Consider the following 25,482-nt stretch of genomic DNA (forward strand, 5'->3'; position numbering starts at 1 on the left):
GTCAGAGCAATAAGACAAGAGAGAGAAATAAACCATCTTTAAATACAAAGAGAGTATGTTAAATTGTCTTTGGTTCCAGATGACATATCCTATATACAGAAAACCCGGTAATGTCTGTCCCAAAGATTTTAAGCTGAAAAGCAACTTCAGCAAAGTCTCAGCATACAAAATCAATGTACAAAATTGCTAGGATTTTTATACACCAACAACAGTCAAGCCAAAAACAAAATCAGAAAAAAAATTCCATTCACAATTATATCAAAAAAAATAAAATACCTAGGAACAGCTCACAAGGGAATTGAAGGAGCTCTTCAAGGAGAACTACAAAACACTGCTCAAAACAGAGGACAAAAACAAATGTAAAAACATTTTATTCTCATGCACAGACAGAATCAATATTGTAAAAATGGCCATAGTGTCCAAAGGAATTTATAGATTAACTGCTATTTGCATTAAACTGCCACTGACATCATTAACAGAATTAGAAGAAACTATTTTAAAATTTATATGAAACAAAAAAGAGCCCAAATAGACAAGGGAATACTAAGAAAAAAGAACAAAGCCAGAGGCATCATGCTATCCAACTTCATACTGTACTACAAGGCTACAGTTAAAATATTAAAGTCATCAGGAGTAGGTGGAAAAGCATAAGAGTTCATGTTAACAGAATGTGGTTACTGAAGGGGACTTAGAAGCACAATACAGTCTCTATGATTACATAACCCAAAGAGACGCAAAACAAGAACCATAAATTGATTAATAATTTTATGCTGGTTTTGCCTAAAATATTTACACATCAATCCCACTGAATTCTTACAATGAATTAATTGGATTAGATGTTACATTCACCTTTTGAAAGAACAGAAAATACGGAGGCAGATAACTTGTTAAAGTTCAACTCAATCACTTTTAGGATGCAAAAGCAGCTGCATACTGCAAAAAAGAGCCCAGTACTAGACTTATTAAAACAATCTGAAGAAGAGTAAAATGAGAGAAATGTCCACTATATAGAGTTACTATCAAGTTACAGTAATGAAGACTTTGTTATTTGGCAAAAGGGGACACATATAAATCAATGAGGCAACACAACCAACAACTGAGATACCAACTACAGAAGTCCAGCCCACAGATTTTTAACAAAAAACACAAAGCAATTAAGTGTAGTACAGATAACTTTTCTATTGCTGGTGCTGGATCAGTAAGGCATTCATTGCGAAAACCTTAACTTTGGTCGAGTTATATGTTTTGTAAATAAAACTGATCTTTCCCTACTCTTTTGTCCCAAAATTATTAAAAATTATGTTGACCATGCTACTATCGTAGTGTTTCCTAATCTCAGTTCTTCACTCTTATATTCCAAGAAGTGCAAATGATATCCAGTCTCAAGACACACTTATTTATTTTTAACAAAAAGAATTAAGTCAAAAGTAGACAATACGTAAGTCATTAATTTATCATTCTACTCTATTCATTTTACCCTCAACATATAATTAAATTATACATTGCTTTTTCTTACAATGAGAACAAAGGAGACAAAAAAATAGAATGAAGGTCGAAGTATTGCAGCACCAAAATATTTTAAGGATATAGAGACATAATAGTGGAGTACAGAAACACAGGGTAAAAAAATTAATAAAGTAAAGGTATACACTTGGTCTTTCTCAAAATTTATTTGTTCCTATTCAGAATAGAATGAAACTGATTCAGGAAATTACCCTTGTACGCAAGCAGGAATGTTACTGGCAAGAGATTTCTTGGCATCAGGGCATAGACTTTAAGAACCGAGCTTTATTCAAAAACCTCTAAGAGTTAGTATATAAAAAAAAGGAAGTGAAAAATTCTAGATAGGAAATAAGCTTTTTCTGAGGTCCTGACCAGGGATTTAAGAAGAAAAACATTGCTGCTGTCAAAATTCTTGCTGAGAGAGCAGGAGAGTTGCAGAGAAGTCGCTGAAGAAAGACAAGCAGCTGAGAAGCCTGAATCCTTGTGTTATTATTTTTCCCTTTAAAGATATGGATGTGGTCTCTGAAGAGTGTTACGAATGCATTTTTATGGTTTGCTTTCTCCCCAGAATGCTCCGTTTATTGGCCGTCCTCTGACATTATTCCTGAGCTCTTGGCATTTGTTTAATGTACCTCTTCTTGAACAAGATTCACATCCTCTTTACCCTGACCCTGTATCTGCCACCACCATCACCTCTCCAGGACATGTTCTCTTGCCTGAGCCCTTCAATGTTCAGGATTCTCCAGTACAATCAAATACAAACAAGCAGAAATAGACTGTTGGCCAGTGGTCAGTCTTATCTCAATTTAAAATGTACAAGTTTTAGGCTAGGTGCAGTGGCTCACTCCTGTAATCACAGCACTTTGGGAGGCCGAGGTGGGTGGATCATCTGAGGTCAGGAGATTGAGACCAGCCTGGACAACACGTTGAAACCCCATCTCTACTAAAAAAAAATTACAAAAATTACCCAGGCGTGGTGGTGCACGCCTGTAATCCCAGCTACTCAGGAGGCTAAGGCAGGAGAATCATTTGTACCTGGGAGGTGGAGGTCACAGTGAGCTGAGATGACACCACTGCACTCCAGTCTGGGCATCAAAATTAGAGTGAAACTCTGTCTCAAAACAAACAAACAAACAAAAACAAGAACAAAAAAAAAGCACAAGTTTTTTTTGGTCTCAGCTTCCATGTATTTTGGGATCTTTCTGCTTCCTTAAATTTTTATATTGATTATGTGGTTGTGCACAGGTTGCCCTGTATCAGTTTGGTCTGGTCTACTGGGGCCTAGTTCTCAAGATCAGTCTAAAACTATGCCTCTCATAATTTTGTTTAATAATCCCCATCTTTGGCTATATTGTCAACTAGATAAAAGTGTGTCAAAATAGTCACGTTTCTTAGAATGTCATTTCATTTGAAGAGGACTATTTGACATATTATAGATGCTGCATGCAAACATTTAAAAGTTTTGAGAGAACCCAGGAAGACTATTTTATGGCAAATAAGGTCTTGTTATGGGAAGAAAAAAAGATTGTAAACAATCTTCTTTTGTCTCATATTCAAAGGACTTTGAATTTGTTCAAGTCCTCATGAACAAAACCAAATGAAACTTTAAGGTGAAATAATGATCCAAATGAGTTGACTCATACTAACCAAGTAGCTTGTCAGTTAGTCCACTGTAATTGCCTTTGCAAAATAACCAATGTATTTTTTCTATGGCCAAAAAGCAGTCTCAGCACTGATAAGCACTTCCATAAATATAGCTCTCTCTGCTCACTTTTGATTATTATTTGCTTGGAAGAGATTTTTTAATCCCTTTACTCTAATATTTTATATATATTCTGAGGCTAAGTATAATGTAAGGCTCCCTAAGTATAATGTGAGGCTCTTTTATGCAGCACATTGTTAAATATTGGGAGGATTTTTAATCACCTTTTTTTACACTGTGTCATTTTATTGGCTAATTCAATTTATGAACACTTAAAACATTTAAACAGTATATGAGAAACTGCTCCCATAAGCCAATCGCCTTACATTTGGTCCCTCCTTCAAAACGTGGGGATTATAATTTGAGATGAGATTTAGGTGGGAACAGAGCCAAACTATATTGTTTCAATCCTACTTCCTCCCAACTCTCATGTCTTTTTCACATTTCAAAACCAGTAATGCCTTCCCAATAGTCCCCCAAAGTCTGAACTCATTTTGGCATTAATTCACAAGTCCAAATCTAAAGTCTTATCTGAGAAAGGGGAAGTTCCTTTTGCCTATGAGCCTAGAAAATTAAAGCAAGTTAGTTACATCCAAAATATAATGGTAATACAGGCATTGGTAAAAGTTACCATTTCAAACAGAAGAAATAAGCCAAAGCAAAGGGGCCACAAGCCCCATGCAAGTATAAAACCTGGCCAGGCAATCATTAATCTTAAAGCTCCAAAACGTCATTTGACTCTGTATCTTACATCCAGGGGATGCTGATGCAAGGGGTGAGCTCCCACAGCTCTGTCCCCGGGTTTTGTAAGGTATATCCCCTGTGGCTACTTTCACAGACAGGTGTTGAGTGCCTGCAGCTTTTCCAGGCACATGATGCAAGCTGCCTGAGGATCTACCATTCTGGGGTTTGGAGGACAGTTGTCCTCTTCTCACAGTTCCACTAGGCAGTGCCCAGTGGAAACTGTGTGTGGGAGTTCCAATCCTACATTTCCCCTCCACACTGCCCTAGCAGAGGTGATCCACGGGTGCTTCACCCTGAGCAGACTTCTGCCTGGACATCCAGACATTTCCATATAACCTCTGAAATTTAGGCAGAAGTTCCCAAGGTTCAACTCTTGTCTTCTGTGCACCCAGAGGCCTAATACCACATGGACACTGCCAAGGCTTGGGGCTTGCATCCTCTGAAGCAAAGGCCCAAGCTATACCTTGGCTCCTTTTGGCCACATCTGAGTTAGAGAGGCTGGAATGAAGGGTGCCAAGTCCCAAAGCTGCAAATGACAGCAGGGCTCTGTGCTCAGCCCATAAAACTATTTTTCTTCCTAGGCCTCTGAGCCTGTGATAAGAAGAGGTGCCTTGAAGATCTCTGGCCTTTCCTAAGTAATATTCCCCATTGTCATCACTATTAAATATTCAGTTCCTCATTTGTTATACAAATTTCTGCAGTCTTTAATTTCTTTCCAGAAAATGATGGGGTTTTTTGTCTTTTCTATCACATGGTCAGGCTGCAAATTTTCCTAACATTTATGGGTCTGATTCCCTTTTAAACAAAAGTTCCAATTTCAAACCATCTCTCTCAAGTTCAAAGTTCCACAGGGCAGGAGCAAAATACCACCATTTGGTTTGCTAAAGCATAGCATGTGTTTCCTTTACTCCAATTCCCAAGAAGTTCCTCATTTCCTTCTGAGACTATCTCAGCCTAGACTTCATTCTCCATGTCATTACCAGTATTTTGGTCAAAAACATTCACCCAGTCTTTAGATAAAGTTCCAATATTTCCCACATAATCCTCTCTTCTTCTGAGCACTTCAAACTGTTCCAACCTTCCCGCATTACCCACTTCCAAAGTAGATTCCACATTTTCAGGTTTTCTGCAATACCCCATTCCTGGTACCAATTCTCTGTATTAGTCTGTTATCACACTGCTCCAAAAATACGACCTTAGACTGGGTAATTCATTAAGAAAGGATATTTAATTGACACACAGTTGTGCACGGTTGGGGAGGATTCAGGAAACTTAAAATCATGGTAGAAGGTGAATGGGAAGCAAGACACATCTTACATGGAATGGAGGTAGGAAAGTGAGAGAGTGAAACTGCAGAACATTTTTAAAACCATCAGCTATTGTGAGAACTCCCTCACTATCAGGAGAACAGCATGGGGGTAACTAACATCATAATGCAATCGCCTTCCATCAGGTCCCTCCCTTAACACACGAGGATTATAATTCTAGATGAGATTTGGGTGGAGATGCAAAGCCAAAGCATATCAATGACAGCAGTATTTATCTAATGGACCTAAGAGTTATCTCTTTGAAATGTAAACATAAAGACAGAAAGCGCCCCTCTGTTTCCAGTTTCAGTAAAAGGTAAGAACTTAACCTCAGTAGGTGCTTTTCTCTAAATTGCAAAACTACCTCCTGAGATTAAAAATATGAGAAATCAGTTTACCTTCTGATTAAAGACAATTAGCTATGTATAACATATGGTCTTCTGTTACCATTGTAAGCTAAGGGTATGTGACAAATGGTGCTGTTAAATTTTCTTTATTAAAGACTACTGATCAACCAGTAACTGCTTTTAAGAAAATTTGTTTTCCTTAAACACTACTTTGATGCTTAGCTATATAAAAGATGAGATTTCTTTTTTACTTTGTAATCTCTTGGTTGATTTTCTACAATGTACATTAAATTCATATTTAATATTTTTAACAGTAAAACTGATTTCATTCTCTACTGTCCTTGTGGAGAGGATTTCTGGATTCAGAGAAAAATTTATTTTTAATTTTATGTCTTCATCACTAGGCTGTTGAAAACAAAACCATGAAGACTCAAATTCCTTAAAACAAGTAGTGATGATCGGGGTACCACCACTTACCTTGAAGAAAAAAAGAAAGAAAGAAAAGGATTAGGAGGATACTATACTATGCATATCATGGCCAGTTACATGCCCAATAAGATAATTTAGAATAAATGAACAAATTCCTGATACATAGAAACTATTTACCTTGCAGAAAGAAAGGGAAAAAAAAAAGGATTAGGAAGATACTATTCTTTGTGTATTATAGCCAATTATACACCCAACAAGTTAGATAATTTAGAAAAAATGAACAAATTTCTGATACATACAAACTACCAGAACTGACTCGGGAATAAATATAATACGAATTCATAATCAAAACTAAGGCCTTGGACCATTTAAAGAATTAACGAATTTACATCAAATGTGTCCAAAAACACAGAAGAAAAAGGGACCCTACACAATTCACTCTGTGAAGCCAGGATTATACTGATCCTAAAGCCAAAGTCATCACAAGAAACAAGCCAATATATCTTAACACAGATACCAACATTCTAAACACAATAGTAGCACACACAACAAATCCAGTAAATCAAATGCTTGCATATCACAATCAAATGGAATTTTATCTTGAAATAATTTCACAACAGGCAGTCCATTTGAGACATTTGGTTACTGTAAGATTCAGATGCTTAGTCTCACCCCTTCCTATATATATTTACCTTCCATTTCCTATACATATTTACCGTCTACTGTTTGTCAGTATTCCGCTGGGTGGTAGCAATCTTAGGCGACAGGCCCGGCCTTGGTACTTACATGGTTTAGGGTGAGGTGCTGAGGTAAAGAAGACAGAGACTGAAAAAAAAAAAAGGCCAGGCGCGGTGGCTCACGCCTGCAATCCCAGAATTTGGCAGGCCAAGGCTGATGGACCACAAGGCCAAGGGTTTGAGACCACCCTGGCCAACATGGTGAAGCCCTGTATCTACCAAAAATACAAAAATTACCCGGGCAGTTCGCTCCACTGCACTCCAGCCTGGGCAACAAGAGCGAAACTCCGAAGGAGGGAGGGAAGGAAGGAAAGAAGGTAAATAGGGAGGGAGGGAGGAAGCGAGAGAGGGAGGAAGGAAGCATTCTGAACATAGAGGGTCTTGTCCTAAGTCAGTCCTCCAATATTACTGTGTAAGAGTAACGGCTCTCTTAAAATTTAGGTGTTTAAACGACCCACTAACTTGTGAAACTGGAAAACGTTTTTTTAGCAAAGCGGCGGACACCAGGTAACCGCCCCGTTCCATCCTTGACTCCACTTTCTCCACCTTGAGTTCCGCCCCGCTACCTGTTTATTCATCCGGCACCAAACTCTCCGGTATTCCAATGGGGTCTACTAGGTGTCAGTCATTTGGCCACGCCTCAGGCGAAGAGAGGCGCGGAAAAGTATCGCAATTAGGTGCGTCGCCTATTGCTGACGCCAGAAAGTGTGCGTCCGCAGTTTAGCAGAGAGTTCCGTGGCCAGTCTGTTGTGCGCACCCACCTGAGGCATCTTAGGTCAGCCTGCTCTTAGAGAAGTAGTAACCGCCAGAAAGGAGTCGGAAGAGGTCCCACGAGGCTGTCTTCACCGCTATGCCCAAAAATAAAGGTACTGCTGTAAGCGTCTGGGACTATACCTCGGCTTGCTCTGCCAGTAACCCCGATGTCTGTTCCAGGCCGCAGTAACTGTTCTTCCGGCGGAACTGGGCACCGCGCCCCCTGCACTCTGTTGGGGAAAGGAGTTGGGAATGCCCGATTTGGTCACATTGGGTGGGAGAGACGCCATTTTTGTTGGGCCTGCTTCGGAAGGTAGCGGGCTTTTGCTACTGTTTCACGCCAGACGGAAGGCGTGTAGGTAGCGGAGGGTTGAGGGACCCTAACCGGACGGCCTGGCTTCCCAGAGTAGGCACCTGCAAACTGCCTTGCTACTTTCCTTTGAAGCAGTTCTTAACTTAGAAGATTTACGTATCTGGACAGTTAAAAGTATTGCTAAGGATACTCCTTTTTCCTTATTAAACAGTGGGGAAACCTTGAAACATGTTTAGGTTCGTCTCTGGCATTTTACTCTACCCCATCCCCTTATAGAGTGTAACATTCTTTTGCAGAAGAATTGTTACATATTTAGGCAAGTTTTTAACTTCCGTATCCGACAAATATCGTGGGAGTAAAGACATCAACCTTCCCTTCATTCAGCGTTTAAACTTTCACACCAAGGTTAGACTTGAAAATAAGTTTACTTACAGTTTCTAAAGTAGGAGGTCTAACCTCGGCAGAACTCTTGCTCAGTCGTTTCTGAAAGAAATTCTCCTTTATATAGACCTGAGGTAATCGCTCACATTTAATGCCCTTGTAATTACTTGAAGAAAACTATAGGTGGAAACAAAATGTATTATTTTCCACAGGAGAGGACCATATTTTTAGTACACAAAAACTCTGCTTAGATTATTCCTTCTTGGGACCCACACCAATTTGTCTTCTTTTTACTTGCTTGTTGCCACCAAGGAGTCTGTTTCATTTTCTCTTTATAGCTGTTACGACACACAATTCGAGGTACTTGGTGACAGTACAGGGCTCTGTTTTCTGGACATTACTCTTTGCTCTCCCCAAAACCCACTAATGAGTTGTTTGTATAAGATTTGTTTGTTTTACTGCAAAATTATTCGAGGATAAAAGTGTATTATGGGAGAAGTCTAATTAGAGTTAGCAAAGGCTTATGATTTTCACTAACATTTTCTCACATGGTACTGAACAACTTCAGTAAGTATGTTCTCACTTTTATTTCTCTTGATGAGATTCTCAGTTCTCTTAAGTTATCGATTCTAAAGATCACAGTATCTCCCTTTGCAAAATGTCCATTAAATCTTTGTTGATGTTGCTATCCCTGTACGTGACTCTAGCCTTAAAATAGTAAAGCTTCCTTTATTCTTGTAGGGTAGAACTTTTAAACTGAGTGATGCTTAAGAAGGTTCTCAGTAAAGAGTATCACCAAAACACATAGGGTTTGTTTAAGGAGAAGGTATGGATTTGTTGGTCATAGAAAGAAAGCAAGATAAAATATTAAACGATTTTAATTGTTATATGTTCATGCCTAGCCTCATTCTTTTAAAATATAATTTAAAGTGGAATCTGTTACATGGTATTACGGTAGAAGGAGAATAATCAGGATTTGGTTAATTCTGGTAAATTGAAAACAAATTTTTGTATCATATCTGAGGCACATAAAAGAAGTACAGTGGCCGGGCGAGATGGCTCATGCCTGTAATCCCAGCACTTTGAGAGGCCGAGGCGGGTGGATCACGAGGTCAGGAGCTCCAGACCATCCTGGCTAACAGTGAAACCCCGTCTCTACTAAAAATACAAAAAAATTAGCCTGGCGTGGTGGTGGCTACTAGTAGTCCCAGCTACTCCAGAGGCTGAGGCAGCAGAATGGTGTGAACCCGGGAGGCGGAGCTTGCAGTGAGCGGAGCGCCACTGCACTCCAGCCTGGCGACTGAGGAAGACTCCGTCTCAAAAAAAAAAAAAAAAAAGTATAGTAATACAGTGAACTCCAGGAAATCCATACCTCTAGGAATTACAACACAGATTCGTTAAAGTCCTCTGTTACCTCTCCCAAATTTATTTTTAAGATTTACTTACCATCCTGAATTGAATGTTTTTATTATTGTGTAAAATCAGTGTTATCCTCTGGGATACTTAGTTGAAGGATATTTTTGAAGACCCCTACGTTTTATGAGATGAGACTTACTAATATAGAAGTAAAACTTGCTCATTTGGCTTTTTGTGTATTTTTGTTTTTGTTTTCATTTGAAAATCCAGATGTCTGTCAATATTGTCGTGGTGAGGTTTATCCAAATAAACATGTAAATGAGCATGGGCCATATGTGGAATTACTTTTTCTTTGCACTCATGCAGCTGGTTTTTTGCAGAAATCTCAGAAACCCATCCTCACATCAGGAAAAGGGCATCCTTTGGCCTACTTGTGAAGAGCTAGAGTAAGATGCTCCCACCTTTGAGATTGCTGTATGCAATTTAAAAGTTGCCATTCTTTTGCAAATGTGTAACTAATCATGATTTAGTCATTTGAAAAGCTGCCAAACTTTTATAAAACCCAGTAAGCAAAGCAGGTATGATCTTTGTCCTGACGCAGCTAAGTTCAGTCACGATTAATGGCTCGAAATATAGAATGTGTTTTCCTTTGTAGAAATTTAGTTTTGGCATACCCTAAGAAGGCATCAGAATCTGGATAAATCACGAAGTTGTGGAAGCCCAGATTTCTTTTATAGTAGCACAGAACAATGTGAGACTGCCCCAGAGGTAGTGGGTGGATTCAAGAAGTTAGATGTCTGGCTTTGCGGTAGCCAGGTATATATATTTTATTCTATTTGCAGTGTTAACGTTTTTATTCAAATTCTTCAATCGATCCTTTATATTACTGTAATTTGTAGCCTTTCTCCCTCCTTTTGGAAACGGCTGCTATTTTGGTTTACAGTCTCTGATGGTTATAAAATGTTATGGAGAAATACCCCAATTTCTTGGTAATTCAATAGAAAATCTCACAAGGAAATATTCTGGATGTGTTTAGTAATAAGCAAAAACTTAAAAATAGAGTGAAACATGACGGCATTTGAAATAGTTATCAAAAGTCTAAGGAAGTGTATATGTAAGCTTTAACCCAGAAATTCTATTTCTGTTCACTTATGAAATTTGTTTGGAGAATAATATTCAATGCAGCTTAATATAATAATATTGAAACATTGGAAGAAATTAAAGTATTAAATATACTTTAACTGTTAAAATGTTGGTCCATATCTACAGCTATTGAAATGAAAAGATATTGAGGACAAATTATTGAGTGGAGTTAAAATATACTATAGAAGAAAATGAATGAAGTCCTGGTTTTATTTGGAAAGCATTGTATAGCTTTATATAAGATATATTCTTGTTTCAGAAGTATCCAAACAAATGTTCAAGAAGCATAGTATTGATATATATCAGTTAAAAGACTTAAAGAGAACCTTGACAGGTTCTGTTAATGAGGTAATGTTAATGTAATGTAAATAAATTTAAACACATTTATTATGTGTTTAAATGATATATTTTTATTTTCCTGCAAGTGGTTTCAAAAACAAACTTCAAAAGCCTTATTTTGTTTTATAGTTTAGTTTATATGATATTATGCAGGTTTTTACAGTTAATTTTTTATCTACTCTTTAATTAGGTAAAGGAGGTAAAAACAGGCGCAGGGGTAAAAATGAGAATGAATCTGAAAAAAGAGAGCTGGTGTTTAAAGAGGATGGACAAGGTAAGACTTTTTAAGTTAGGCTTCTTTTATTAATGTGTTTTGTTGTTGCTGTTGATACAAATTTCAGTCTTTCTCCTAAAGGAATCTTAATCATTATCCTGAGCAGTTGTCCCCATGTTTCCATTTTCCTTTCCCTCATTTCTCATCATCTACATTTCTCCTGTACTTGTTCATTTGATTTCTTGGACATAGTAAGTCTGGATAGAGGATTTGATTGCAGCATTTTTGTAAATATACATTCAGTATTTTGTGTGGAAGAACACAATCTAGCTGATGCCTGCAATCCCAGCCCTTTGGAAAGCAAGGTGCTTGGCTTGCTTGAAGCTAGGAGTTTGAGACCAGCCTGGGCAACAGGGCAGAAACCTGTCTCTACAAAAAAAAAAAAAGAAAAACAAAACAAAAATTAATGGGGCATGGTGTTACACAACTGGAGTCCCAGGTTCTCTGGAGGATAAGGGGAGAGGATAGTTTAAACCCAGGAGGTCAAGCTGCAGGGAGCTATGAGGGTGCCACTGTATTCAGCCTGGGTGACAGAGCAAGACCCTGTCTCAAGAAAAAGCCAAAAGTTCAGAGCAAATTAAGCATAGACTGTTATCATTAAATATTCCATACGTTGGTAATGAGTAATGTAGACCATGGTTATTTGTGAGGATAAAATCTCAAAACCTTTTTGAACCTCAAGTTCTTCAATGCCGCTAGCGCATAATCATAAAATGTCATACAATCCTAATAATTGACTAACCCATTGGATTGATAAAGGAGATATAGACTAACATACAAAAAAAAAAGTAAGTTTATTGGGCCACTTGCTTTTTTTCTTTTTTTTCTTTAAGTAATGAGCTTACGAAAAGTTTGTGAGATTAGTACACAACAAAGTTACATGTATTCTTCACCTAGATTCGCCAGTTTTAACCTTTTACATCTTTTACTTTATTTCTATCTCTGAGTATCTGCATGTATACATGTTTTTCTAACTATTTTGAATTTTTATACAGATAATTAGTAACGTGAATTTACAGACTTTACCCCTAAATACTTCAGCATATATCTCATAAGATGAAGCACTTTTCCTTTACTAACTACAGTAGAATTACTATAACATATTTAATTTTAATGTAATACTGTTACCTACTTCTATGCTATGCTGTTACAAGTAGGTAACCACTAACCACATATGACTATGTAGATTAATGTAACTTACAATTTAGATATGTAATAGTTCCATCACAGGTAGGTTTTCGTGAAGACTGCTAACCTCATTGATAATCTGTATTCAGATTTCTTCACAATTATTTTCAGCATGAATACATTTATTGTTTAATAATTTATAAGAAAAGCTAGGTATGTTTCTATAGAATTTTTGGTAGTAACTTTTGTTCTAAATAAAAGCCACTAAAAAGTCAACATCTTTTAATTATATGAAACATATTTTTTGGCAAAAGACACTTATTTAGCCTTCATCTTTTTCACTTCTAATAGACGTTGACTTTACTTTCAGGACAAATTTTTTAATTTTCATTCTCATTTTGTTTTTGTTTTCCTCCATGTTTCGAAAGTGCTTAGTGATAAGCTGAGCTCACTGTATTGTTGTAAAATGGATGCAGTTGCCACATGTATAACCCCTCAATGTAGCTTTTTCTTTCTTTCTTTTTTTTTCTTTTTTTTGAGGCAGAGTCTCACTTTGTCGGCCAGGCTGGAGTGCAGTGGCATGATGGCTCAGTGCAACATCCATCTCCTGGGCTCCAGCATTTCTCCTGCCTCGGCCTCCCAAGTAGCTGAGATTAGAGGTGTGTGCCACTGCGCCCAGCTAATTTTTGTGTTTTTAGTAGAGACGAAGTTGTACCATGTTGTCCAGGCTGGTCTCAAACTCCTGACCTCAGGTATTGCACCTGTCTTGGCCTCCCAAAGTGCTGGGATTACAGGCATGAGCAACCATGCCTGGCCTGTCATTCTTATTTTCTAAGAACTTTAGAGTATTCACCAAGGTATTCTAAAGTAAACAGGAATTTTTAATAGTTAAGCTATTATTTCTCTTTGTCACTTTTGAGTTTAAGGAGAGTGAAGATAGAGTTAGGGCTCATATGTGAGAGGTTGATGAAGCATTGTAGTGTATATTTTGAAATGTGCCACTTTGATGTTCAAGAGTAGAGTGTACAATCATGACAACAACAGTTGACTTACTCAAAATGAATAGGTAATTAAAATGCCTCTAGTAGCAGAAATAGCTTGCATTGGAAATGGCATTTGTAATCCTGAACAAGTTACTTGACTTAGTGTTTTATTTACTCTAAATATAAAGGCGTTAAAGTATATGAGCATAGCTGGGAGAGGTGTAGAAGTTGACAGATAAAGAATTACCTGATTTCCCTAAAGTTAGAATGTGTGTCATTTTGAAATACTACTGTCTGAATAAATTATTCAGGCTTTTTGCTGTTTGTTTTATGCTGTTTTTCTTTGTATGTAGTTTGATCCAATTTAGCAGTAAATGAAGCTTTTATTGGCAGGTAAATTTATTTTGTTGTTGAGTTTTGATCTTGACACCCAGGCTGGTGTGCAGTGGTGTTTTCTCAGCTCCCTGCAACCTCTGCCTCCTGAGTTCAAGCCATTCTCCTGCCTCAGCCTCCTGAGTAGCTGGGATTACAGGCATCTGGCACCACACCCAGCTAATTTTTCTATCTTTAGTAGAGACAAGGTTTCACCATGCTGGCCAGGCTGGTCTTGAACTGCTGACCTTGGGTGATTCACCTGCCTTGGCCTCCCAAATTGCTGGGATTTCGGCCATGAGCCACCATACCTGGCCCAATAGCTAAATTTTAGTCATTACATTTTAACAAATGTTGAACAAGATCTCAACCTTTTTTTAATCTCCTCTCCTCAGAGTATGCTCAGGTAATCAAAATGTTGGGAAATGGACGATTGGAAGCACTGTGTTTTGATGGTGTAAAGAGGTTATGCCATATCAGAGGGAAATTGAGAAAAAAGGTAGGTGTGTGGGTTTCTTTTCCATAAAAGTTTGCTGTAAAAAAAAGTCTCTGCTTTAAATACATGGTCCAAGCAATTTATTTTTGTGAGTTCCCAAAATAATTTATGTAACAATGATCCATGTGACAATGTGAATAAAGAAAAAGTCTTTGATAACTTTTAGATTTACTTTTAAAGAATAATTTCTTTGTTTAACTTCTGTTGTATTCCTGCCAGAAATGTCTACCTTAGTATTGAAGAAACCAGACAAATCTAATATATAACACAAATGGTCTTGACTCAATTAAATGTTAATGCTGTGAAAGAATGAAAAATCTTCCTTTTTACTTTAGATTAAAAGAGATTAATCGGTGCATATCCCTTCATTAGGTTTTGGATTGGGGGAAATAGTTTTAGGTGGTACTATGAAAATTGGAATATGGAATATGTTAGACAATCTATTTGTTATAATACCACATCAGGTAGTTTTATAACTTACACTGATTAAAAGTCTCTACTACTCAGATTTTTAATTAAAATAATAATAACTTTTTTTTTGGCTGAGCTCTGTGGAAGTAGTAGCCAGCATACACTTGTAGTCCCAGCTGCTCAGGAGGCTAAGGCAGGATGATTGCTTGAGCCCAGCCCAGGAGTTCAAGGTTCCCATAAGCTAAAAATTGTGCTAATGCACTCCAGCCTGGGTGATAGAGCGAATCTCTATCTCAGAAAGCAATAAAAATAAAAAATCTTTTTGATATGTTAACATTCTTTCTTTTCCAAATTAGTGGCACTTTTAGGGGTTCTCTTAGTCCATTTGGGCTGCTCATTGACTGGGTAGATTATAAAAAACAGAAATTTTATTTCTCATAGTTTTGGAGAAAGAGAAATCTATTTAACATTTGGTGAGGACCCATTTCCTGATTATTATGTGGTGCCTTCTGGCTTAGTCCACACATGGTAGAAGTGATGAACAAGCTGCCTTGGACCTCTTTTTTAAAACCAAAGATTCCATTATTGAGTGATTAGCCCCCATCATGTAATCACCTCGCAAAGGTCCAACCTCCTAGTACCATCACCTTGGGGATTCAAATTTCACCATAAATCTTTTGAGGAACACAAACATTAAGACAAGAACGGGGCTGTATTTATGTAGATTGGGCGCTTTTTAGTCATTTTATGTAGACATATCTGTATTTTGGACAATTGCATGTCTCTCAATTTCTGAGACAAAGGATCTTTTGGCAGTTTAAACTCTTGAGTAATTGAGATAAAATTGTTATATATTTTTTTAACTTTCTAAGTAAGAAAATTTTAACAAACTCAACTGGATACCGTAGTTTTTTCATGCCGTACCTTAACTATGTACTGCATACAACTATACTACAGATACATATTACAGTGTTTTTTTCCTAATTTATTTTTAATCTTTGAGGTAAGGTCTCACTGTGTTGTCTAGGCCTCTCTACATTGCCTAGGTTGTTCTCAAGCTCCTGCACTGAAGTAATCCTCCTGGCTTAGCCTCCCAGAGTGCTGATATAGGCATGAGACACCTCTCCTGGCATCTAATTAATTTATTATTTTTTCACACTAGGTGAATAGTATACCTGTTTTGTACATTTAGTAAAAATGTTTAGATTCACTAAACATTTTTTTCTTTTGATTTTTATTAAATTAAAAATTTAATGAAAGTTTTTATTTTTAAAATAATCTGCAGTAAATGTCTTACAGGTTTGGATAAATACTTCAGACATTATATTGGTTGGTCTACGAGACTATCAGGTAAAAATAACATTTAAATTTGTGTTGTGACTTTGTATTTAAGCAGTTGTTAATGTTTGGAAGGTACTATATACTAGCATCTTTGACCCGTTCCAGCCCAGGATGATTTCTCACCATTCTGCCTGCCATCATCATTTGTTTAGGGCCAGTTGTGTTTAAGACTATAGTATTTTTCAAATTTGAAATAATTCTCACAGATAGTTAAGGGTATATGTATTTTTGTGGAAAGACATAAATTTTTTAATTCTTTGTTTTCATTGCTAATGTGCAGTAAATATTTTCTTGCAGGCTTGGGCAAGTACTGTAGAACATTCTGTCCTAATCCATTTAAAGGCCAATGGTGTTTCAGGCATTCAGCGAGGTATTTCAGACATTGTAGTTCCCAAATGCCAGTCTGTGAAATAGTATTGGTGCAGGCTGAAATTTCAATGCTCTGAAGTCACATTAGAAGATAACATAGTTAGGATGTTCTTCATGGAACACAATTGTTTGTTTACTTTTTAAATATATATTTTAATAACCTTTTTTTAAATGAGAAAGATAATATATAAGGTAGTAATTTTTATTAGTGTTCTAATTTGGCAAAGGAAAATTTAGTAATCTGGAGACTCATTTACCTAAAATTATTTTTAATATTAATATTTTGAAATTTAAAGTTCTTGAAATCCACATCTGGGAAACCACAAGTCTAGTTGATGCAGTTGAGTAAGTTGGTTCTCCTTTAAAAGTTTTATAGTTTGGTAGTGTAAAGTTAAGATATGCGTACCAAGTAGTTACGGTACAAACTGTTGTAAAGTACAGGCTATAAATTTAAAGTGAGCAGTGTATAACAAAGACAGTGGTGGGGTAACTGTTTAATCTGCAGTGTTGAAACTGTTTACATGCTATAGGTCTGTAAAATACATTTGATTTCTATCCATGGAACTCATCACCATTGCTTAACCACATTGAAAAAGTACTCCTATGTCTATATTTTTATTCTCTTAATATTAGGTAAAGTTTTCTGTAGTCATCTGTTAAATGTAGTTGGTTTATAATGTTCAAGTCTTCTGTTGATCTTTTGTCTGATTCTTTTCATTACTGTAAGTGGCATATTGAAGTTACTCTACTTTTCATCTTGAGAATTTCTACTTTTTGCATGACTTCAGTGTCTTTATTGACTTTCTGTTTAGTGAAATACCATTTTCATAATTTTCTTAACATTTTTAGACAGGATTTCTTTTTAAGTCTTTAAATATGTTTATAATCTCTCAGATAAACCAAGTCCAACTTCTGGGATTCCTCAGGAATAGTATTTTTTTTTCCCCCTGTGTTTGAGTCACTTTTTTACGTCTCTCTTTGTTTTTTTTTAAGCTGAACATTTTAACTACAACATAGCAGTTCTAGAAATCAGATTCCTACCTCTCAGCGTTGTTGTTGGTACTGCTTGTTTGGTGACTTTTCTGAACTAATTCTTTGGCCATTGAATAGTTGGTTAGTTTAGTGGGCAGTTCATGTTTCAATTAAGATTTCATTAAAATGAGCAAGATTTTAATCATTTAAAGAGGAATATTGTACATTTAGAGGAATACTTTCAACATTCAGCCAATGTCAGTCAACTGACACCTCTTCCTTAGTCTTCATTTCTTGCTGTGCAGGATCTGAAGTTCAGTTGGGTAATATTAGGGCTTTCCTATGTCTTTCTTTATCGTGTGCGCTACCCTGTACACATATTTGGCCTTTAAGATTTGCCAGAAGTATGTTAGACTTTACAAATTTCCTATGGATATCTCATTCCAAAGCTTTTCCAAGATTTTTGGTTATTATTTGTCCCAACTAGTATTACCACTTAAGGCATGTTAAAAAATTGCCACAGATTCCAGCACTTTGGGAGGCCGAGGCAGGTGGATCAGGAGGTCAGGAGATCAAGACCATCCTGGCTAACAAGGTGAAACCCCATCTCTACTAAAAATACAAAAAATTATCTGGGCGTGGTGGCAGGCATCTATAGTCCCAGCTACTTCGGAGACTGAGGCAGGAGAATGACATGAACCTTGGAGGCGGAGCTTGCAGTGAGCTGAGATTGCGCCACTGCACTCCAGCCTGGGTAACAGAGTGACTCTGTCTCAAAAAAAAAATTTGCCACAGGTTGTTTTTTCTACAAAAGTCCTGTGTGGTAAACCACAGTGAATAAGCTCTGAATCAAATGAGTTAAAGAAAAACTCTTAAAATGGGAGTTTCCAGGAACTGCCACGAAATTCTCTGTAGAATGATGTTACCAAAGAACTTCAGACTTGCTCTGTGCTTTTCAGTAGCTGCTATGCTGTTGGTTTTTATTAAACTGAGATGAGGAATGGAAATAGGCCACACTGCTTTTTCTTAGTAAGATTCACCTATATTTCTTGCATAAATGCTCCTTAGTGTTTATTGCATTCATTTGGTTAATTTTCAGATTTCTGATATATGGATTTTGACCATTTATGTCAGTGTTCTCATTTCTTTTATGAAGGAACAAATTTTAGCAAGTGCGTATTCTGCCATACCTGCAATCACTGCAGGAAGGCGTTTATTTTGATAGACTTAATTACACATTGACTTTGTTTCTTCTTCATATATCAAACTAAAAAGTTGTACTGTGTATTTAAAATATTATTTTTATGAACATTATGTTATTCTAATCATCAATTTAACAAAATCTGGTTTGCACATATGGTTTGAAAAGTGTTATATATCATACTGCCTTTTTGCCAGATCACTTTAGTTTACATCTTACTTAGATTGTAAATTGTAAGCAATCAGAACCCTCCTTACTCCAAGTTGGATAAAATACTTTCAATTGAGGAAGTGTGAACATCTTAGGAAAGTGGTTCTTGGTGTTTGCATTAGAAACACTCACCCAGAAAAGCTTTTAAAAATATGCATTCATGTACTACACCCCAGGCAGTTCTACTTTCACTCTTAAGGAAGTAGGTATCTATTTTTAAAATCAAGCTATTTTTCAAGTTCCATAGACAATTCTGATAGATACTAAGAATTGATGCTTAGAAAAATTTATTACTGTTTTGTTTGTTTGTTTTATGGAGTCTCACTGTTGCCCAGGCTGGAGTGCAGTGGCTTAATCTTGGCTCACTGCAAGCTGAGCCTCACGGGTTCATGCCATTCTCCTGCCTCAGCCTCCTGAGTAGCTGGTACTACAGATGCCTGCCACCATGCCTAGCTAATATTTTGTATTTTTAGTAGAGACGGGGTTTCACTGTGTTAGCCAGGATGGTCTCCATCTCCTGACCTCATGGTCCACCAGCCTCGGCCTCCCCAAGAGCTAGGATTATAGGCGCGAGCTACCACGTTCAGCCTAGAAAAGTGTATTACTTTTTTTAACATCATTATTCTTTAGTCCATTTTTAGTTTTGAATTGCAGTGTTTGACCTAAAAAGTTTTATATTACAATTTTTTTGAATAAGTCTTTTGTTTTTATTCAAGAGACTTGTAATTAAAAGGGAATAGTAAATAAAAGCACTGTGCTTGCCTTTTGTGCTTTTATTAAAGTGAAATCTCTACAATCTTTTCTAAGCTGTTAATCATTTTTTACTAATGAACATAAGCCACTTCCTAAAGACTCAAGAATATTTTTCTAAAGGGTATTGGGGTAGGCAAAGGAAAGCAGGAAAGTTTGTAACTAACAGTAGGTGGGAATTTTTTAGATGTGTTCAATTTGAAAGTAATTTGTGAAACAAGTGATATTTTGATAAACGACGTTTTTAAAGTTATTTGTTTATTTCTAAGGATAACAAAGCTGATGTAATTTTAAAGTACAATGCAGATGAAGCTAGAAGCCTGAAGGCATATGGCGAGCTTCCAGAGCATGGTAATATCAAAATGATTTTTTCTCCTTGTTATTTGGTGTTAATGTTTGTTGGTATTTAGATGAAGGTATATCCGCAGAACTCTTGTGTTACATACTGTTTTAGTGTATACTTAAAAGTTTTTTATAAGTAATCTTGCGTATACTTCAGTGAACTTATAATACTTTGCAAAAGTATTAATAACTGGAAATCTCTAATAAAGACATTGTGAACTTGACAGTAAAAATCTCTAATAAAGAAATTATGAATTAGGAAAGTTCCTTTAGTGATGAGTTTATGAATTCATAAGCTCTGGGTTTGTATATAAGATCTGTCGTAAGCTCTGGATTTGTATATAAGATCTGTCAAATGAATACTTTTTTATGGTGTTTTTCTAAACAATTCTCAAGACTGGCAGTTTTCATTTAAGCATAGGCAACAAATGTAATACTAATGTTTGAGTCTTATAGATAAAAAGTATTCAGTTCATCTTAGCAAAGTTGTAACTGTGAGATTATTTTTAACAAATAATTGTGTTTTCTTTTTCTTAAAGGCAAACACAATGCATACTTACTACAGAAAACTTGACAAGATTGCAATAAGTCCCTCATGACACCGTCAAAGAGAATATACACTGTTTTAAAGCCTATATATTTTACTTGGCAGCTCTTTTCATTATTTATCACATTGCATTTTATGAAAACAAGATTTTTATATAAACATGAAGATCCTGATGAAATTATTGACATTTCAGGAAGTGCTGAAATAACTGGGAGTTCGTCTAGCACCTCCTTTTTTCACTTTTATTGCTTAGGGATAAGCATGATTGTGATTTAACCCAGTATTTCTCACTGATTTGATAAGTCTGTTTAAATAATTGGTTAACTAGCTGTTGTAATTTCAAGAGAATTTTATATATCTTGAGAATAAGTTGTTATCCTGTGCTCAAATCCTTTTTGAAGGCTACCTGGAAATGTTTGGCTATTGAGCTGGTATAATCAGAGTCTGCCTACCATACTTAAAATACCTTTTGTATATGTGCTAAGTGAGAATTAAAAATACCTTTAAAAAAAAAAAAAGAAAAATACAGCACACTACAGCACATTCGTTCTTTGTTTTTTGAGACAGAGTCTCACTCTGTCACCCAGGCAGGAGTGCATTGGCACCATCTCAGCTCACTGCATTCTCTGCCTCCCGTGTTGAAGCTATTTTCCTTCCTTCCCCTCTGAGACTACAGGCATTTGCCACCACATCCGGTTAATATTTTTTTTTTTATTTTTAATTGAGACCAGTTTTCACAATGTTGGCCAGGCTGGTCTCAAACTCCTGATCTCCAGTGATCTGCCCACGTTGGCCTCCCGAAGTGCTGGAATTACAGATAAAATATTTATTATATAATCATGTATATAATACATGATTGTTTGTTTGTTGTTTTACCTTTAGCTAAAATCAATGAAACAGACACATTTGGTCCTGGAGATGATGATGAAATCCAATTTGATGATATTGGAGATGACGATGAAGACATTGATGATGTAAGTAGATAAACCTAATAGGTTTTTTGTTTTATCTATAAACTTCACAGTCCTTTGGGGTATTCTTTACTGCAAAAATCAATTTTAGCTTTGGCAGTAGGCACTTCATAATCAAAGTTAAGTAAGAGTGTCTAAAGAAATAGTTTTGAAAACATGTCCTCTATTAAGAGAAATGCTTAATATGTTAAAAAGAAGAATCTTGTTTGAACCAGTTTGATGCAGCATTGAAAATTATGACATACTTGAAAGCCTTGTTGAAATGGAAGGCCTGTTGCCAGGGCATGTAATAGAATTACAAGGTTGAGCATCAATTTATACTGGCCAGACTGTTGTTTTGGAGTTAGCTTGTGCTTGTTTTGTGGAAGTGATTGCTTTTCCTAGTAACAAAGCATCGCAGTTTGCAAAGCAATAAATGCTTCAACTTGCTTTTTCAGTTAAGTGTATTGAAATTAAATTCACCTTAATTTTTCTTTCCTCTCTCAGAGAGAGAGACAGAGAGAGAGACAGAATGTGTGTGTATTGGATATGGAATTGATTGGTATAGCTTATACTTCATTTCGGCTTAGGCTTTTTTGTCAATATCCCTATAATAAAAATGTTTAGAAACCACCTGTATATACCACACCCAAAAGTTATGATTAATTAGATACTAAGAAGAAATTATAGAATACCTAAAGCAGTTGTTCTTGATGTAAGCTGTGCAATTACTGGAGCTTTTAAAAATTACAAAGTCTGGCAGAGCACAGTGGCTCAGCACTTACAAAGACCTGTAATCCCAGCACTTTGGGAGATGTGGGCAGATCACAAGGTAAGGTGTTTAAGAGCAGCTTGACCAACATGGTGAAACTTCGTCTCTACTAAAAATACAAAAATTAGACAGGCATGGTAATGCATGCCTATAATCCCTGCTACTCAGGAGACTGAGGCAGGATAATCGCTTGAACCCAGGAGACAGAGGTTGCAGTGAGCCAAGATTGCATCACTGCACTCCAGCCTGGGCAACAGAGCGAGACTCTACCTCAAAAAAAAAAAAAAATTATAAAGGCTAAACTTCGGAAAGTCTAAAACAGGCACTACTGATGGTCACACTTCGTTGAATACCACTGTACTACATCAGGGTTCTCTACAGCTTTTCTTTTAACAACATGTTTATTAAGATTGTGTTGAAACTGTTCAGAGGAATAGAAGGATTTTTAAATTTATTTGTAAACATTCATATACTCACCAACAAGATTACACAATTTACAGTTTTTCTCATCTATCACATCCATCCTTTATTCATCTGATATTACACCTTATATTTTGGCACATTTTCAAACTATTACTTACACTTTGAGTTAAAGAAAATAAACTGAGTCCATAATTGTATTGTATATATGTATTTATAAATTTTTACAACATGAAGTATTCTATATTTATAAAATTTTTAATTTTTTTTCTTTGGAGTTGTTTCTGAGTTTTAACACTACTCTAATGTAATATAAATTTTAAAGTATACTCAAAAGGAGAAAATGAAAAGGGATGAAAAATCTATTGTTCTTGTGATCCCAGGAAATCTGAGACAGGTCTCAGTTAATTTAGAAAGTTGATTTTGCCAGTGTTGAGGACGCACCCATGACACAGCTTTGGGAAGCCCTGAGGACATGTACCCAAGGTGTTTGGGGCACAGCTTGGTTTTGTGCATCTTACAGGAGACATGAGACATCAGTCAGTATGTGTGAGAAGTACTGTTGGTTCAGTTTGGAAAGCGGGGGCATTTTCTTAGCCTTTCTAAAGGAGGCAGTCAGATATGCATCTAACTCAATGAGCAAAAGGATAACTTTGAATAAAATGGGAGGCTGGGTTGCCTTAAGCAGTTTCCATCTTTTTTCTTAGTAATGTTGGGGACCCAAGATATTTTCCTTTCATTCTAATATTTTCTTCATGTACCTCCCTTTGGGGACCTTGAGCCAGAGGTTTTTCTGGGGATTAAACAGAATTGGCATATACTTCATGTTGCAATATCTAAAAGCATAAATATTGTGTTGTAGATTAAGGGCAAATCTGAACATTTCCACAGTTGGTGACCTTGGAGGCCTCTTTGGAAAATTCAGAGAAGCTATCCAGACTGCATACAGGAACACAAAGCTATATACACAGATGTTAGAATAAGGATCTAAACATGGCTAAGATTTTTCTCAGGGTGTTGTGGGCAGAAACTTCTTAGATTTATGCCATTTCCTTTGGAATTAGGATGAGTAGGATACCGGGGGAAGGGATGTAAAGACAGTGGCTATTAAAGAAAGTTTAGTTTCTGTTGAGTATTTATAAGAGTTTCTTTTGCTTATTATAAGAGAACACTGTAGAAGATTTGTAGTTCTGGTTTTACCTCTGTGATTAAATGGACTCAGAATTTGATTAGGACCATATTTATCCCATTCTTAAAGGAATTACATGTATTTTGTCTGTGTACACCCCCAGAACATAAGATCTGTAATTACTACTAAAAAAGGTAGTAAGGAGATGCAAAACTTCAAAAATGTTCTGATACATGATATACAGTGACATTCTGAAAAAGCATAAAGATTTAGTGGTAACATAAGGAAATGAGAAAAATCTAATATAAAGAATACTCAGTTCAAAACGATTTACTTCACACTTTACCATTGGGAGTCTTTATATGCAGTAGAATGTTGTAATAAGAGTTATCTTCCTATGTATCTGATGATGATCTTTTCAATTACAGATCTAAATTGAACTGAGTGTTTTTACATGACAAGTTTTCTGAGGATTGTTCTACAGTTGGGATTTTGGCCATCATCAGTTAAGAAGAGAAATTCATTCAGTGTGTATTTCTGAAAGCAAACTGATTTATTTTCAATGTTTTAAAGTATTTATTTCTTTGGAAGCTGATGACCCTGAATTATCTTGTTAAATGTTAATACTTTATTGTTTCGATGTAATGGAACTTAGGAATAAAAGACCATAATATTTACCATTAAAAGAAATAAATGAATGCCTTTCCTACTCTAATAACTTCAAGTAATTGGATATTTTGAATACATTTCTGCCTTATAATCATGCTGGGTTCTAATAAGCCCTACTTCCAGCTAATCTGTTTATAGACTTTCTGTATGTTTCAGTTACTTACGTGTTCTCGTAAGGTTTCTGATAAAATTTGAATACAGAAATCTCCATTTAGAATCAGAAAAAAATTGACATTTTTTGTATATATCTAACCATATATATTTTTATAGTAACATTGATAGTTTATAAATTGTTTTTGTCCTTTGTGCACTAGTTATTAAGGAAAAAGAATATGTCCAACAGTTTTTAAAGTGTGGCAGTTTTGAGTAGTAATTCAGAATGTGTAAGATTAAGAGTTGCAGAAATTGAACAATAGATGGCAACCAATTATCTTAACATTGGAAATACTAGGATGCCATTTTGTTTTCAAAAGTTATTCATTGTAACCCACTGTTTTGCCTTTGATGAACAAGTGAATTACAATGTATAAATGAAGAATTAATTTCATAATAAATTCTCTAAACTGAGCCATCCTTATACTGTCCCTAAACTGCCATAGGAGGAGGCAACCATACTGAATGAAAAGATAGTTTCAACCTAGGTTCAGTAGTTCACACCTGTAATCCCAACACTGTGGGAGGCCAACGTGGGCAGATCATCTGAGGTCAGGCATTCAAGATCAGCCTGACCAACATAGCAAAACTTCGTCTCTACTAAAAATACAGAAATTAGTGGGACATGGTAGTGCATGCCTGTATTCCCAGCTGCTCAGGAGCCTAAGGCAGGAGAATCGCTTAAACCCGGGGAGGCAGAGGTTACAACGATCCGAGATCTCACCACTGCACTCCTGCCTGGGCAACAGAGTGGGACTCTGTCTTACAAAAAAAAAAAAAAAAAAAAAAATTGTTTGTTACCTGAATGGAAAAGCCACAACAAGTAATGTAATAAAAAAAAAAAAGACAATGTGTAGCCAGGGGTGGTAGCTCACCCCTGTAATCCCAGCACTTTGGGAGGCCGAGGCGCATGGATCACAAAGGATATTCAGACCATCC

At 36.3% G+C, this 25,482-nt stretch overlaps 1 protein-coding gene and 1 long non-coding RNA gene across 12 annotated transcripts in view; one reads left to right on the top strand and one right to left on the bottom strand.

Annotated features, from left to right (window-relative positions):
- LOC141409549 (uncharacterized) overlaps positions 1-7,420 on the bottom strand; it is an 84,408-nt gene extending 76,988 nt beyond the window's left edge. For 2 of the 9 annotated variants that reach the window (XR_012430506.1, XR_012430510.1), the window contains exon 1: positions 7,336-7,404. This is a non-coding gene — a long non-coding RNA (uncharacterized lncRNA). The other 7 variants (XR_012430511.1, XR_012430502.1, XR_012430505.1 and 4 more) reach the window with 5 other exon arrangements.
- An 18-nt stretch (positions 7,421-7,438) lies between these two features.
- On the top strand, positions 7,439-24,415 carry LOC141409548 (eukaryotic translation initiation factor 1A, Y-chromosomal). Of its 3 annotated transcripts, XM_074030610.1 has the most exons (7): positions 7,439-7,635; positions 11,245-11,328; positions 14,207-14,310; positions 16,018-16,068; positions 19,831-19,912; positions 21,333-21,424; positions 24,150-24,415. In XM_074030610.1, exons 1-7 carry the CDS (start codon positions 7,620-7,622, stop codon positions 24,153-24,155), a joined length of 435 nt encoding a protein of 144 aa, XP_073886711.1. In that variant the 5' UTR covers positions 7,439-7,619; the 3' UTR covers positions 24,156-24,415. The 3 variants fall into 3 exon arrangements, with proteins under 3 accessions (XP_073886711.1, XP_073886714.1, XP_073886712.1); XM_074030613.1 differs by lacking the exon at positions 19,831-19,912 and having other exon boundaries at positions 7,441-7,635; XM_074030611.1 differs by lacking the exon at positions 16,018-16,068 and having other exon boundaries at positions 7,441-7,635.
- The last annotated feature ends 1,067 nt before the right edge of the window (positions 24,416-25,482 follow it).

This window comes from Macaca fascicularis, chromosome Y (genome assembly GCF_037993035.2).
Source record: "Macaca fascicularis isolate 582-1 chromosome Y, T2T-MFA8v1.1".
Taxonomy (NCBI): domain Eukaryota; kingdom Metazoa; phylum Chordata; class Mammalia; order Primates; family Cercopithecidae; genus Macaca; species Macaca fascicularis.

Excerpts from the sequence above, each read along its gene's own strand:
- LOC141409548 (XM_074030610.1), top strand. Across the intron at positions 14,311-16,017 it reads GAGGGAAATTGAGAAAAAAG|GTTTGGATAAATACTTCAGA; the intron begins GTAGGTGTGTGG and ends AATGTCTTACAG. Across the intron at positions 16,069-19,830 it reads TTGGTCTACGAGACTATCAG|GATAACAAAGCTGATGTAAT; the intron begins GTAAAAATAACA and ends TTTATTTCTAAG.